General features: G+C 34.2%; 3 protein-coding genes across 6 annotated transcripts; 2 read left to right on the forward strand and 1 right to left on the reverse strand.

The window, feature by feature from the left end:
- Positions 1-471: 471 nt before the first annotated feature.
- On the reverse strand, positions 472-2,810 carry LOC106151215 (uncharacterized). 2 transcript variants are annotated; one of them, XM_013524340.2, is made up of 6 exons: positions 2,610-2,810; positions 1,952-2,045; positions 1,515-1,602; positions 1,327-1,346; positions 989-1,110; positions 472-817 (listed from the first exon to the last, which is right to left on the reverse strand). In XM_013524340.2, exons 1-6 carry the CDS (start codon positions 2,706-2,708, stop codon positions 680-682), a joined length of 561 nt encoding a protein of 186 aa, XP_013379794.1. In that variant the 5' UTR covers positions 2,709-2,810; the 3' UTR covers positions 472-679. The 2 variants fall into 2 exon arrangements, with proteins under 2 accessions (XP_013379794.1, XP_086858299.1); XM_087002173.1 differs by lacking the exon at positions 2,610-2,810 and adding an exon at positions 2,254-2,597.
- A 56-nt stretch (positions 2,811-2,866) lies between these two features.
- On the forward strand, positions 2,867-6,491 carry LOC106151214 (uncharacterized). The gene is made up of 2 exons (XM_013524339.2): positions 2,867-3,063; positions 3,828-6,491. Exons 1-2 carry the CDS (start codon positions 2,944-2,946, stop codon positions 5,295-5,297), a joined length of 1,590 nt encoding a protein of 529 aa, XP_013379793.1. The 5' UTR covers positions 2,867-2,943; the 3' UTR covers positions 5,298-6,491.
- Positions 6,492-6,539: 48 nt separating this feature from the next.
- On the forward strand, positions 6,540-14,768 carry LOC106151213 (protein O-mannosyl-transferase TMTC4-like). Of its 3 annotated transcripts, none has more exons than XM_013524337.2 (17): positions 6,541-6,692; positions 7,297-7,698; positions 8,215-8,431; positions 8,803-8,890; positions 9,133-9,245; positions 9,441-9,560; positions 9,789-9,950; positions 10,202-10,404; positions 10,972-11,146; positions 11,402-11,458; positions 11,694-11,765; positions 11,959-12,038; positions 12,264-12,371; positions 12,694-12,835; positions 13,045-13,159; positions 13,400-13,582; positions 13,950-14,768. In XM_013524337.2, the coding sequence occupies exons 2-17, from the start codon at positions 7,358-7,360 to the stop codon at positions 14,108-14,110; spliced, it is 2,337 nt and encodes a 778-aa protein (XP_013379791.2). In that variant the 5' UTR covers positions 6,541-6,692; positions 7,297-7,357; the 3' UTR covers positions 14,111-14,768. The 3 variants fall into 3 exon arrangements, with proteins under 3 accessions (XP_086858287.1, XP_013379791.2, XP_013379792.2); XM_013524338.2 differs by having other exon boundaries at positions 6,638-6,802; XM_087002161.1 differs by lacking the exon at positions 11,402-11,458 and having other exon boundaries at positions 6,540-6,692.
- Positions 14,769-15,832: the final 1,064 nt, after the last annotated feature.

Genomic DNA, 15,832 nt, shown 5'->3' on the forward strand with positions numbered 1-15,832 from the left:
TATCAAATCTGTGAGAAGGTTGGCTTGGGGTGGACGCGAAAGACAAGCGATTAGTTTTGACGCGTCTCCTGTTATGCTGACTACACTATTTCTGTCCGTTTTCAAAATCTGTCATTTATTTAACATCATATGCATGCTCTGGTTATACGTGTAACAACCCCTTATCATTACTGATATTTTGATAAAAAATTACCTTGGAGTTGCCAACGTCTTTAAACTTCTCTCGATATAAAAACTTATATCAAAATTACACAAGGCATAATTGAAAATTAATTAAGTTGTTGAGCAACACACGGTAATAATAAAAAAATTCCATTTAAACAGTCCATTGTCCTAATTACTCAGTCTATAAAATATGAAGTTTTTAATAAATAGTCTATGGTTAATTTGATTTACCAATGACATATTGAAGGAATTCCCATTTGAAATAGCACCACTTCCAATGATATAACAGTTTAAAGGAATGCAACGGTTTAATAAGTTGTAATATATTTCATAGCTCAATCCTAAATTGTGCGAAGTGAGCCAAAGACATCTTGTATTTCCATATCATCAACCAATTTAAACAGTTATCCATGTTTTCTGCATCCTCTCCAGTCACTTTAAACTCAAATTAGACTGTGTCTAAGACTTGCAAGTGATTAAAATTTAGCAAATTTGTGTACTTTATTTGTGTACATCACTGTCTTCCAATAGGTGTCACTACCTCCGGGGAAATGTTGATATCTGGCAAAAGTGTGCAAGACAAGACAATGTCAATTTTATCTTCCAGGTTGAAAAGATCATTAGTGAGTAACCTTAAATTGTGCGACACATCCTGCAAAGAAAATAATCAAATTTTAGTATGTAATATACAAAGTTGGGAATGCTGTGTTACAGTTAATCAGTCAACAAAATATCAGTTCTAAAACACACAAGTAACACTACATATAATACCTATAGCATTTAATTTTAGTGTTACTTAATTTCATTCCATTTCTTTTCCCACCTGTATTGCATTCTGAGACTTCACCAACTGTAGTGTGGTATTCTTTAGCTCTTTGCTTCCACCAACATACACTTGATGTACAGTGTCTACAAGACTTCTCCTCAAACTAACATTTCTTTCTCCTGGAGAAGTAAATAATTGATCTGCTATTTTTCTGTTGAAAAGTTTAGTAAAAAATATTGGAAATATAATCACAGAGAATGCCAGAGGAGACAATAGAAAGCTACCCTGACTGAAAGAGCAATTCTTATCTCTATTATGTCATTCCAAAATTACCCTAGGCTGTGTCAGTTATTTGATATCATATCAAGAATAATGTTCAAATTACTAGTACTTACTGAGTTTTTTGTGGAGCAATCTGAAAAAGAAAAAGAAAAAATTAATGAAACTACATTGCAAACAAGTGCATGCAAGCACATGTGGGTGCATGCACGCACACACACAAACACACACACTATTAGTATTTTGAGTTATCTACACTGACTTTGATACATCCATGACCTTACTTTGTTATGCATGGACTTACGTGTCATACTTCAATTCTTCTTTTTCAATAAGCCTGGTTTTAGGAGTTATTGGTCCATGTAAGCTGTCACCACTTTTACTTGTATCAACTGTTAAAATAAATTCCGTATAGAGTAGTTAAACAATATCATAAAGAAGCATACTTTGGAAAAGAGGTAAGCAATCTCTTGTACTTAACAGTACCAGTATATAGCATACAAATCAAATTAAACTATTTTAAAATATTCCAATATATTTACAAAAAGGGGGGCAATCAATCAAAAATGACTAAAAATATGATACAGTGAATGTTATTTGCAAAATCATTTTACCAAGTACTGTACTATTAACAGTGTGTAATAAAATGTCATCATGAACTAGATGATAGATGAAGATTTTAATATGTACTACTACATGTATGATAACATTTGTAACTCATTTTAGATAGCAAAAAATTACCATTCAATGGGACCAAGTCTTGGTGATTTGTAAATTCATTATCTGTTTCCTCCTCTTCTGACTCTGATGCCTCTCCAGACACTACAACCCCCCTCTAGAATAAAAAACGATGTTAAACAAGATTTAAAATTAAGAACGCTGCACAAAATCTATAAACAACCACTCATGTTCAGAGAATCACCAGGCTTTTGCTATGGTTACTTTCGACCTTAGACCTTATAGTCTTTTATGTTGAAAGGCTTACAGACTTATTCTTGACTGTTATACTATCAAATGTTACATTAGTGTCATCTTATTCTTACCCGCATAATTTTTCAAAGCTTCAAAGAATTGAATGTGCATAATAAAAGATTGACAAGAAATGCCTGACCATTGTAGAAAATAATCATATCTGAGTGTGTAACTCCCCTGTTAATGAATTATTTAGAGTTCTTACTACTCTACATGTACATGTACATGTAGCTCAATAAAATATTGCGTGTGTGGACAAACAATAAAATTAACAAACAGCATTTTGACACGCTTTTCACATCAAATGCAGTTAAATGGGTGGGGCCCTGAAGATACTCTTGGGGTGAAAATGTTTGTTGTACAACCACCTGTACCAGTCTACGACTACAAAGCATGCCAAATTCCCAACTTTTAAACTTAATCTAACCACATGTTTTGAACTCATAATATTTTCCACTTCTTCATCTTCGTCTGATTCTGAAGCTTCTCCTTGTACAACAGTTTGAAATTTTGATTGCTGGTCCATAGCACTACTTCGTCCGATTTTATACCCCGTTTACTCAGAACCCACATCAAAACATCACGAGGAAGCAGACTAAAATTATAGTAAACACTAGTTCTTTTGTAGGTGGCGCTACCGAAACGACAGCCTTCTCGATATTTGCGTCCTTATCACGCTTCTCTTGATACATCGCCCCCTACAGGAAATTAATTGAGCATTCGACACGAAACGTTTGTATTCTTGGACTTGCACCCTAATAATGTCATCCAGGAAGGCTAAAGTATCGTCATCTGATTCACACTCCGAGGAAGAACAAACTCCGCAAGCTTCTAGTTCTTCTGATTCAGAATCTAGTAGTTCAGAAGGAGAGAATGCGAAGGTATTTTGAGCCATCTCTTATCATGGTCTGTTTAACCTTAATTTTAAATGCCCCTGATGTTTACTGTGCCTTACGCTATATCAGCACTACCATATCCCAGGCCCACAGATTTTACAAAGTGAATTTTCCTCTCTCACAGTTAAGAGAAGTCCATCATTTAACTAGAGACATATCTGTTAATATCTATAGAAAAATCAATTTGTGGACCTGGTAGATGGCACTCAAATGTACATTAAATGATAAACCTTAAATAAAACACTGAGGCAGCGCGTTAGTATAACACAGAAATGCATGTCTGTCTGAAGTGTAGAATATACACTATGGTATTTGGTGAAGAAAAGTGACCCCTTGAAGAGTTGATTCGAATTTTAAAATTCATATTTTAATCTTGTTTTTGTTTAATTCTTTGTAGGGGTTTATGTTTCAGTTTATCATTCTATTTGAAAATATTAACTTGTCTACTTATTTTTCTGATTTTAAGAAGTGAAAGTTTTAAAAATTATATACTCAGTATCATACATGGAAAATATTATTGATCAATTCTACCCTTATTGCTGTTCATTAAACCATTTGTAAATAACTTTTAAACTATTAAACCTTAGTCATATAGCAAAATATACATTTGCATAGTGTTATATTTTGTATGTCATAACAATTATGTTATGATTTCACAAAATTTTAATGATGTTTACATAAGTAAAGGAACAAAGTGAATTGGAGATGATCTATATAATTTTATTTATGATGTTCACTTTATCTTTTAGGAATCTAGTTCAAATTCTGAGTCAGAAAGTGCTGAAAGTTCTTCAGAAGAAGAGCAAGAGGCTGGGGCAAAAAATAGTCTAGATTCTCCTTCAACAAGGGTCTCATCTGGGAGAAAATCTACCTCACCACATGTAAGAAAAACAAAAGCTCAGGATTCTAGCCCTGGTTCTTCGCCATCCTCATCTCCTAAAGCTAAGAAAAAGACAAGGCATGACAAAAATGTTGGTAGTCCTGAGCAGGGAAAAAACAAAGAAAATGTTGAAAGGAATGAAAGAAAAAGGAAAAAAGAGTCAGTTTCTCCTACACCTAAGAGAAAAAGATATAGCAGGGAAAGACAATTTCACAGTCCTACTGTTGATAGAATCAAAAAAGAAAAAATAAGTGATGATGAAGAACCAAAGTCAGATTGCAGAGTTCAAGATGAACTCATTCATAAAAGAAGACTCAAGGATTCTCATAAAAAAGGTTATAAACATGATAGTCCAAGTATTGACAGATCTCCCGAGAGACACAGACATTACCGTCACAGAGAGCAGGAAAGGGATGGTAGATCCCACAGAAGAGATGAAATTAGAGGCCGGGATAGAGACAGAGAAAGACACAGGGACCATAGAAACCCACATGATGATCATAGGGAGAGGCATAGAGGGAGAAAGGATCATAGAGATCATAGGGATGACAGAGATAATAGTAGGGGTGATGCAAAAAAAGACCGCTATGGGAAATGGGAGAGCAGTCAACATGAGGGATCAAGGCAGAGAGAAAGAGAACGTGACAACAGCCATATGAGAGAACAGAGAAGGGATAGGGAAAGAAATGATCAGCAAAGAAAGGATAATAGAAATCGGCGTGGAAATAACCCTTTCCAAAATAGTGCTGATGATGGAATAGAATATGGAAAACCTGCTGGTGACAAAAAGGTGGAGAACAAGGCAGAACCAGAAGACAAGGCTAAACCAGACTTTGGTTTATCAGGAAAGTTAACTGAGGACACAAACACTTTCAGAGGTGTAGTCATCAAGTACAATGAACCAGCGGAGGCTAGAAAGCCAAAAAAGCGCTGGAGACTGTATGTATTCAAGGGATCTGAAGCATTGCCGGTATTACATGTGCATCGTCAAAGTGCCTACCTCATGGGACGGGACCGTAAGGTGGTTGATGTGCCGGTTGACCACCCATCTTGCTCCAAGCAGCATGCTGTGTACCAGTACAGGCTTGTTGATTTCCAGCGTCCTGATGGAACAATGGGGAGAAGAGTAAGGCCTTATATAATAGATCTCGGATCAACAAATGGTACTTATGTGAATAATCAAAGGATTGAGGCACAGAGGTATTATGAGCTAAAGGAGAAAGATGTGCTGAAGTTTGGTTTTAGCTCCAGAGAATATGTCTTGCTCCACGAGAAGACAGACACATCAGAACTGCATGAGGATGATGAGGGAACAGATGGAGAAAGTGATGGTAGCTGATTTAATGACTGAGAAAATAAAGCATTGCCTCACTAGCATTTGGATCTGAAAGTTGAATTGAATAATGCAATATGAGATACTTGACTGCTATGTCAGATAATGTTGCTTTTTGACTTACCCCATGAAATGTCCGAATTAGCTATAATTTGTATCATATTTGTACTGCCACTACATGCAACAGATCAGTAACATGAAAACAACATTCACTAGCTATTTTGGAACCATTATGAAATATGGAGAGACTTTATGAAAGAGCCAAAGTATTGATGAATCACTGCTATTGTCTTGTAATTACATTATCAGCATTTTATATGTATTAAAGCCAATTATTTTTGGTGAAAAAACATCTATTTGTATCCTCTATTTTAAGTGAATTGTTTTCATTAAAAACGTTTTACAGTGGCAGCCATAACTATTTACATTAGTTGCTTTAGATCCTGATCTCTTTTATTGACAGTGATATGTAAATTTCTTCTGACAATAATATTGAAAACCACATGAAAAGAAAATGGAGGATTTACATATGTAACATTCAATTTACAATACATGTAGATGACTTGTTTTATGGCCATCGAGACTGATCAGCACTCAACAATGACTGAAGAGATATTGATAATGTCAGTGTGTCAACATCTGGAATGTCATTTAGTTTGTCATTATTATAATAATTATTATTATTGATTTGTGACCCTCATACTTGAAAAAAAAACTGTCCATGTATAACTTGTACAAACAAAGAAGTGTTTTGTTTCTAAGATTATAAATCTGATTTGTTTTTCATATAGGTGTATGTAAAGGCAAATCCAGAAAAAAAAGGGGGACTCAAGGGTTCACTCCATCCAAAATCAGTCATTTGCTCTCCTTTTGGGGAAAAATAAAAAACTCCACATGCTTGAATTATTATTATTGGGAATAAGAACTGTTGGACCAACATTTTAAACCTCAACCTACTTACCTGGTATCCTGGATTTGCAAGTGGGTTGGTAGGAGGAGGAAACAGCCATTTATTTAATTGTAGAAGTAGAGATTTTCATGTAGACTACTTTCAAATTTACATGAAAATATAGAGAAGCCCCTGGATAGATGAAGTCAAACTTATTGAGCTACTGAAAAACTGCATCCACATTTCTCCCTATCAAACTTATAAAAAAATCTTTTGATACATTTTTTTAAAATAAATACAAGTTGAATATATATATCGCCTTTTCTTTTCCATCAAACTTTGGGGGACAAATAAGACCAAGCAATCTTCTTTTAGTGGTTGATCAAAACCTTTCTTTCCCCAGCTTTTTCTCTTGTCCATTTTATAATTTTATAAAGACGTAAGCGGCAACAGATTTGCTTATGACGCGATAAAACAACTTTGAAGCTGATGTTTGCTCTGTTCAAAGACAGGTACTGTGCAATGCTTTAGTGATAACTGTATTCGATTTATGTAAGAATAACATTCTTGGTAGTACTAACGTTTAAAACATCAAGGACTGTCTATTAAGTCATAATGAACGGTAAGTGATGCACGTGTGTGTGTGTGTTGGGGGGGGGGGGGGGGGGGGTAACGTTAATGTTTCCGTGAGTGAAAGGCACTACAAGTTACTTATTTATTTTTAATAAAATACACTTTTTAGTGGAATTGCATTGTAATGAAACAATTAATGTAGAATCTAAACGATGTAACATTCCTTATTTTAACACTCCGAGTCCGAGACTCGGATCTCTATAAGTATAATAATGTATTTATACTCACACCCAGAACGTATATAGTACTATATACAAGAATAAGTGATGCCCCCTGTAAATGTACAAGTATGAACATGAACTTATTTTAACACTCCGAGAGTCGGATCTCTATAATAATGTATTTACATGTAAGGCCTCTCACACCCAGAACGTATTACTACTACTACAAGAATAAGTGATGCCCCCTGTAAATGTACAAGTTTGAACATGAATTGTGTACTACATTAACACTAACTATTTGAATACTGTTTTGTCTTTTCAGGGCTGTTAATATGAGATTTATAACATATAAGTTTAATTATAAAAGTTGAAGGCTACTGATAATGAGGAAAAGAGATGCATCATCAAAGACAACAATTAAGACTGAGAGAACTCAAAAACAGATAAGTGGATCACAAAAGCGTTCTTGGGATGACTCTTTACCACTTCCAAAGTTGAACTTCTCCGTAACAGCAGCAGCAGTGTTTTTACTAGCTGTGCTTTGTTATGCCAACAGTTATGATGGGGATTTTGTATTTGATGATTCAGAGGCTATTATAAATAATGAAGATCTTATGTCATCAGTGCCTCTCACAGATTTATTTTACCATGATTTCTGGGGAAGTAAGCTGGCAGGAAACACCAGCCATAAATCATACAGACCATTGACTGTCTTAACCTTCAGGTAAAAAAGTTTGAATATTTGGTTACATTTGTGAAGAAAAACTTGGCAAAAATGGTCTCACGCAGAGAATTATCTTTTAGAGTGCATTCCCATAGATTTAGATCGATCCATCTGGATCGACCTAACTCCCTGGGGGTTCAACCTAAATTGCTGTCAGCCGAGCGCGCACTGTAGTTAATTACCCCCTTACAGCTTTTAGTAGGTGGGACAGACATTTAAGCCGGCTAAGCTGACAGTAATCTAGTGAGACTCCCCATAGGGATAGATCGATCTAAAATCTGTGGGAATGGGGTCTAAGTCTTTGAATGTTAGCAAGCAGTGCATCAAGTACCCTGTAAAGACAAAGCTGTAGATCTGATGGATAGATATCACAACTGAACACATGATGTCATATGAGGTTTTGATTCAGCATATAAGTGATGTTGTTTGAATTTTTACAATTTCAGATTGGTAGGAATTCAAATAAATAAAAAACATTACTACATGTTATCTAAATGCCTTACCAATCTTTTGTAGGTGGAATGCTTATCTAGCTGGTGGTTTATATCCCAAAGGTTTCCATGTCACCAATATCCTCCTTCATGGTGTTGTTTCTCTCTTCATCCTGCATACTATTGTCATTTTATTTGGTGGGGTAAGGCTAGATGAAAGAGGCCGCATTATGTTTACTGCACCCAAAGCCTCCTTTCTGTGTGCAATGTTATTTGCAACTCACCCTATACATACCGAAAATGTAAGTTAAATTGCATTGTTACAGTACAAGCGTGTTCTATAATTCAAAAGTTTTAGATTGTGAAGTGAAGAATTTTGCATAGAATATTCTTTGATTTCAATTTTTTTTCATTTAAAGATAAAACTCAGTGAAATGAAAAATATTTATTAGACCAGAACCTGGAATATACTCAGTCTGCAGATATATTAAACAGTCATGTTAGTTGTAAGTTCAGAATCATTATAAAAAAACTGTTAATGTTCCTAATTAAGTTCTTATTCTTTTTTTTTACTATTTTTTGTACATAAACAGTAGTATCAAATGTAAAATAGACAGCAACATAACATGTGACATTGAAGGCAAACAAATTATTATTGTTATTTTTATTTCAGGTTGCAGGAGTGGTTGGTAGGGCAGATCTCTTGTGTGCCTTTTGTTTTTTACTGTCATTTTTGTGCTATGTGAGAGCTTGTCACTCAGGTTTGTATGCAGTTTCATTGATTTGAAAGGTTTCAGGTATACCCTTTGTCAAAGCTGCCATGCATATAGTGATGTATGATTGAAAATGGCTTTAAAACCATCCAGATCAAGAACATTGAAAACTATGAGTTGTAACATTGTAACAAGTTAAAGAAGCAGTTGTGTTTTCACCAATGGTCAGTGATTTGCATATTTCACTTTTCATGAAACCATCACCTGACTTTTGAGCATTTATTTTTCAGATCCTTTACATTTTGGACATAAACCAGAAATCATATCTGTGAGCCATTTACTAAGCAGTTTGGTGTTGTGTGGCTTATCTGTTCTTTTTAAAGAACAAGGGATTACTGTGATAGTAAGTGGCTATTGAATTTATTTTATTTTGAGCAAATGTGACTTTGTTCTGTAAAATGCTGTGATGTTCTCAATTTCGACTCTTTAAGTTAATGATAATATATTTAACTTTGGGAGGGGAATATAGTCACCACTCCAATTATAAATGATATTTATGGGAATAAATTGTAGTTAAATGTATCACTGTTTTTTATAGGGTGTCTGCAGTGCATACGATATTCTTGTTATCTGCAGAGCTGATCCAAAGGAAACTATTATGTCTGTGGTACAAAATTTCACTCAGTCTAACTGTGCAGCTTCTTCAAAAAATCAACAGGTACATGCATTTTGTTAACATGTTTTTAAAAATAGTGTTTTGTTATTATGGCAAATATTCAGTTTTATTCGACTATAAATAGAAAACAATTGGATTTCAAATTGTTTTCATGACACCTACAGTATATCTGACCATTTAAGAAGATAAAATAAAGCTTATAATCAATAAATGGTGATGTCTTTGAGAATGAATTTAGACATTATTTGAAAGCATACTGTATGCTTTCAGAAATCCAACCAGTGGATCAAGTCCCTGGTTTATCGTCATCTTTCATTACTAGCAGCAGGAGTGACTATTTTAGCGGCAAGATGGCAAATAATGGGTTCAGCACCACCAAAATTCCAAGAAGTTGATAATCCACATTCCTTTGTGAATGAAACTATGTTAAGGGTAATACTTTGCAATTTAGCATTATTGATATAAAATGTGATTATAAACATCTCTTTTGGTTCTAGCTGATATTTAAGAACTGTGCATAATATGTTTTAACTTGTCTTGAACTAAATTTTCAAGCATTAAGAGCACTCTACTGGGAATTAACTGTAACAAAATACAGGTAGGCAGTGTATGATGATTATGAACTTTGCCTCTTGATTTTTGTTTTAACTCGCATTTGCATACTGCAGCTTTTTTTTCTATAGGTCCTAAATTACAGCTATCTCTACAGCATAAATGTTTGGCTGTTGCTGTGTCCATGGTGGCTATGCTTTGATTGGTCGATGGGATGTGTTCCTGTGATCTCAGTCTACACTGACCTACGTCTACTACCAACACTTGCATTCTTGTCAGGCATGGCCCTTCTCTTTTATTACTGTATTTTCGGAAATCCATCTAGAATCAAAAGGTTAGAGGGATACCTTCCTAGCTTGTAAATAATTAGAAGTTGTATGTGAACACTGTTTGAATTATGTATATCATCATATACTTAAAGGTACTTAGTTTGGTTCATATAACAGTTGTCAAAATGTTTTTGGCTGTGTGTAATAGATTGTTGAATATAGTTCTGATAATAAATCAGAAACTGACTTAATTGATTTGTCGTTGGACTATGCCCTTATATTAAAGAATATAGTATTGTGCAGATTAGTCATCCATTCATATTTTAAGTGAGTTTCTAAAACCTCCTGCTGGACTTGTGTTGTTATACTTGATGATGTTATGTCTCCATTGCCAACTATTCTCAGTCTTGTTACAAAGTCAGTCCTTAACAAGACAGAATAATTCCTGATCACCTATTTTGTCATTGGATCAGCTAAAATCTCAGCAACAGAGACACAATGTCACCAATTTTAATAATATAAAGTTCAATAATAGAAAATGTATAACTTTATTCTTGGTTAAGATATGTTTTAATCATACAAATAGATACTTGTTAATATGAATATAAAACACTTATTTTGTTCATTTTCAGGCTCTATGCTCTGTCTCTTGCCATTCTCATCATTCCTTTTCTCCCAGCCAGCAACCTGTTCTTCCGAGTAGGTTTTGTAGTGGCAGAGAGGGTACTTTACTTGCCTAGCCTGGGTTTCTGTATGCTGGTCACCTTGGGTTTAGTGCACATAAGCAGAATACAAGCATTGAGGAAGGTAAGTGTCAATGTAAAATTATATAACTAAATTGCTTAAGATGATTCACTTTTATTGGTTTCAAGACAACATTTTCTGCCACTACTATATGTGTTATTATGAAGTACTTTTTTCCCTGAGATATCAGTTACTGTTGAAATGCAGTGAATGAAGAGTCTTCATAGCTGGATGGATTTTAATGATTTTGAATTCCATACTACAGAAATATGACTTCAGAATCCAAGCACATGCCTAAAGTTGTTTTCTTATTTTCAGATTGCAAAAATTTTTGTTCCAGTAATACTCATAATTTTCATCATCAAATCTATGCAGGTGGGGCTATTTTATCATTCATGCATTTTCTAACAAAATTCAGTTGTGTTGTCAAATTAAGAAAAAAATCAATTTTAATGTCTTCATATATACTTTTCAATTGTGGATGACATTTAGCATTATTTCTGAATACTTCATAGATTAATAAAGGGAAATAAATGTGACTAAGTGTAATTAGGTTTAATGTCAAATTGATCTCATGTCTAGTCTTAATATTGTAACATTTTCTATTCAGAGAAGCTTAGAGTGGAGATCAGAAAAGGAACTGTTTTTCTCTGGTGCTAAGGTTTGCCCAGGCAATGCCAAGGTGATGAACATTCTGTTAGTACTGGAGAGATTCTTTATTGTAGCATTATTTTGTTATGGAGAAATGAACATAATTTTGAAAATGATCCAAAAGAGTGAAAGTGTTCCCTTTCTTCAAATTTGATTAACCATTTGATTTAACATAAGCTTGTTAAAGCAGGAGCATTGATAATATTAAACTTTTGTCTTTTCAGGTTCACTATAACATTGCCAAAGTGAGTGCAGATGGAGGAGATACATCTGGTGCTTTAGAGTCCTACAGGCTTGCTATAAGGTATACATGAAAGCATGAGACGGGTTTTCCATCTTATTAAATCATTGCAGTCCACTCTCCATTTTCATTTATTCACTAGGAGTAAATCGGGGTCAGATTTTTATGTAAGAGTGTTTTTTCCACAGAAGTATACTGCTGTACAAGTCACAACAAAGAAATATAAGTGCTTGTCTTTGTCTAATGTACACAATGTTTCTTTCACTGAACACCTTGTTTTTGTTCTAGGTTAAATCCAATGTATGAGCAAGCCATGAATAACCTTGCCAATATTCTTAAGGACAGGGGTGAGAGTGAGGCAGCAGAGAAGTTGCTTCTGAAGGCAGTAGAGATTAGGTAAGTCCCTGGAATGTAGTTTTATCATGGATATCCTGTTTTTCCTTCAACAATTAGAATCATTATTTTGCAGGCACTCCTTAATGTTGAATTTTTGTTCTAAAGGCATTCTAATGCTGGGCTAATGAAGTGTTACATTTTAATGCATTACCAAAAGCCAACCACTGCAAACAGCATAGTTATTACAAAACCCAATTTAACTTCCTTGTTAACAGTTTTGTTTTCACTTAAAAACCTAGATTTGATGTAACTGATAAAATATCTTTAAGGAGTATTGATATGTTTGTTAAATGTTTTAATCATAAAATAATAATATTGCTAGGCCTGAGTTTGCTGCAGCATGGATGAACTTGGGAATTGTACAGTCTGATCTAAAAAAGGAAAAACTGGCAGAACAAAGCTACTTTAATGCCCTGACGCATAGAAGAAAATACCCAGATTGCTATTATAATTTAGGAAACTTGGTAAGTAAAGGTAACTGTAAAAAGTAAAATGCAATTTGAATGCAATGCAAATTTCAGGTTTGATTTTTTTTCTTAATTTAAGTGTTAATGGAGTGTAGTGTAGTGTATGTAGTGTATCCTGAGAGGAAGATATCTCATGTTTGGTGTTTCTGTTTCAGCAATGTCCAACTTAAGCAGTTGTAATTGATGTAACCTTTAATGCATTTCAGTATTTGGAGACAAAGAAACATGATGAGGCCCTTGCAGCTTGGAAAAATGCGACTTTGCTCAGACCAACTCATCTGAATTCTTGGAACAACATGATACTTTTGTTGGATAACTTGGGTGAATATTATGCTGTAATCTTGGAGCACATAATGATATCAACTAATACTTTTCTTCTCATTGGAAACAGATTTTGATTTATCTGCATTTAAGTTTAAGAGACAAAACAACACAAGATATGCATGTATCTCATGCATTAGTTCTATAGAGGAAACAAAATGCTCTGTATAAAGGAGTAACAAGGATATTTGGACTTTTAAAAAAGGCTTTAGGACAATATACATTTGAATGAATTTTCAGGCAGGATTGATGAGGCTGAGAGAGTCACTAAGATTGCAACCAAGTACCTGCCATCAGAGCCCCAGTTGTACTACAACCTAGCCAATGCACAGGGTAATGCAGGCAGGCATGAAGATAGTGAAAGAAATTTTCTTAAGGCAATACAGCTGGATGGGAAAAAGGCAGTCTATTATGCAAACCTGGGTAATGCACATGGTGATATGTGATTGTACGAAGTAATATTTTACCCATTTCCTTTAACTTTAAATCATTCAGATCTTATCCATGAAAAATTAATTTCACTTCATTATTTTTTCACATTTGAATTCATTTCTCTGATACATATAATCTGTATAATGCATATGATGATTATACCACGATTTGCACAAAACCCATGTTTACTTATGGTGCTTTGATGAAATTCTTTGAGTCAACAGGTTAAGCTATCAATAGTATTTGTGAATTTAGTATGTAAGCATATTTTTTAAAAAGTTACCATCAATTACAGGAGAATATAACACTGAAATATATATGACAATGAATAATTCAATTAAAATTCCAATCTTTTTAGGTGTTTTGTACCACAGGTGGAATAAATATGAGCAGGCTGGGGCAGCATACAGGAAAGCATTAAAATTAGATCCAAATTCACCTCTTGTAAAAGAAAACCTTGAAAAGTTGCTTAGAAAAATGGAAAAAGAACAACAGGAACACAAGTCTGCTAGAACCTGATCCAAGCATTTTACATACGTTCATTACAGCTTAAGAGTTGCATTTTTATCTAAGTCACAAACATTTTAGTACTTTTTGTGGCTATTTATATTTGATATAAGTTACAATCCATGAGTTATTTTTAAAATATTTTTCAGATTATCATTACTTATCTCAGCTTTAATGCCAATACTAAGAACTGCAGTTTGCCTATACAAAGAAAAGACAATAAAAACCCTTAAATTATTTTTCTATATTTTAAAAAATGCCTCTGCCACATCATGTAGCAGAGTTTAATTTGTATTGCCCAGGTAAGCCCAATGACTTACTGTAGATAGGGAGATGATTTTTCAGTTTTACCTCTTGTAATTGTTATTAATACCTTGTGAAATTTACTTTATGTTCCTTGCAAATCCATGATTTCAACCTTGATATTTGTGGGCCCAGGGTTGTTAAAATAATAATAATAGTTATTATTTTATTAACGTCTCCCGTTTAAAAATAAAACCCACCCTACTAAGGGTTAATAATTGACTAAAAGCAAAAACCTGTGAAAATACAATTTAAATTCATAGAGTTCTCTAAAGTACATTACTTATCATTTCAACACATTAAAAAAGAATATTTTATATAAAGCCTTTCAATCCCTCTCATATGTATAAAATTTATTTCTTCTACACATCATTGCGTTTGTTGTTTTTTTTCTGTCTTGAGTCGTATCTGGCCATTTTGCATGACAAATGTGAACTTTTCAGTGTTCTGAAATGCATTAAAATGTTCTTCAAAAAGAACTGCCAAGTTGAAAGGTCTTCTCTTATGTCTTTATAGAGTTCACAGTTAATAAAAATTGTTTCTCCCTCCCTACCACATGTATTCAAAGTACAATTTATGGGTACGTACGGATAAAATTTAGTCCCAAATTATTACACGTCCCTATACTCCCGTTACCGATAGATACATAAAGGAAAAACGGAAAAAACGTCTTTTTAGATTTAAATACCGATAGATCCGATTTTTTTCTTCTGTCCTATATATTTGCGTTCCTATAGATATGACGTCCTCATAAACCCACGTCCTTTAAATCCGCATACCTATAGATCCACGTATTTTTAGATCCAAATACCGATAGATCCATTACAGGTACACTATTGCTCGAAATGGTTGGTATACTACTCAGTACATAAAATGCACTTCTTTAAAACGGCAGTACGCAGTCAGCAATAGGCCTATATTATTCTACTAGATCGTTTTCACACAATACTGAGTGAAAGAACATAAAAAGAACAAAAGTGTGTTCTATATTTCACAACGCTTAATTAGGCTACTGTTCTAGCGTCAGAACACTGTTTAAAGCGTTCTCAAAATGCAACATTCGAACACGTAAAAAGTGTTCTGAATTTACATGTAAATGTGTTCTAAACAAAACAAAACAAAAAAGAACATAAAAATGTGTTCTAAATTTCACAACGCAAGTTGATATGGGCCTTTTAGCCGATTACGATGTCAGATAGATGGATCTAGCGGTACCTGGATCTAAAGATACGTGGGTTTATAGGAATCTGTTGGTGGATCTATCGGAACGTAAATTTAACGAGACGTAAATCTATTGAGACGTGTATGTATAGAGACGTATCTATCGGGGCGAATATTTTATTGGGACGTTTATCTATATGGCGGACCCCCAATTTATGCATGATCGAACCCTCATTCAGTGGTGTATTGGAAAAGCGCCTGGTTCCCACT

Source organism: Lingula anatina, chromosome 1, assembly GCF_051362555.1.
Source record: "Lingula anatina isolate TDL-2025a chromosome 1, LinAna3.0, whole genome shotgun sequence".
Classification (NCBI taxonomy): Eukaryota; Metazoa; Brachiopoda; class Lingulata; order Lingulida; family Lingulidae; genus Lingula; species Lingula anatina.

Excerpts from the sequence above, each read along its gene's own strand:
- LOC106151215 (XM_013524340.2), bottom strand. The coding sequence starts at position 2,708 with ATGGACCAGCAATCAAAATTTCAAACTGTTGTACAAGGAGAAGCTTCA. Across the intron at positions 2,046-2,609 it reads TTATGAGTTCAAAACATGTG|AGGGGGGTTGTAGTGTCTGG; the intron begins GTTAGATTAAGT and ends TTTTTATTCTAG. Across the intron at positions 1,347-1,514 it reads GAAGAATTGAAGTATGACAC|ATTGCTCCACAAAAAACTCA; the intron begins GTAAGTCCATGC and ends TTTCTTTTTCAG.
- LOC106151214 (XM_013524339.2), top strand. The coding sequence starts at position 2,944 with ATGTCATCCAGGAAGGCTAAAGTATCGTCATCTGATTCACACTCCGAG. Across the intron at positions 3,064-3,827 it reads CAGAAGGAGAGAATGCGAAG|GAATCTAGTTCAAATTCTGA; the intron begins GTATTTTGAGCC and ends TTTATCTTTTAG.
- LOC106151213 (XM_013524337.2), top strand. The coding sequence starts at position 7,358 with ATGAGGAAAAGAGATGCATCATCAAAGACAACAATTAAGACTGAGAGA. Across the intron at positions 9,246-9,440 it reads AACAAGGGATTACTGTGATA|GGTGTCTGCAGTGCATACGA; the intron begins GTAAGTGGCTAT and ends TGTTTTTTATAG. Across the intron at positions 9,561-9,788 it reads CTTCTTCAAAAAATCAACAG|AAATCCAACCAGTGGATCAA; the intron begins GTACATGCATTT and ends GTATGCTTTCAG.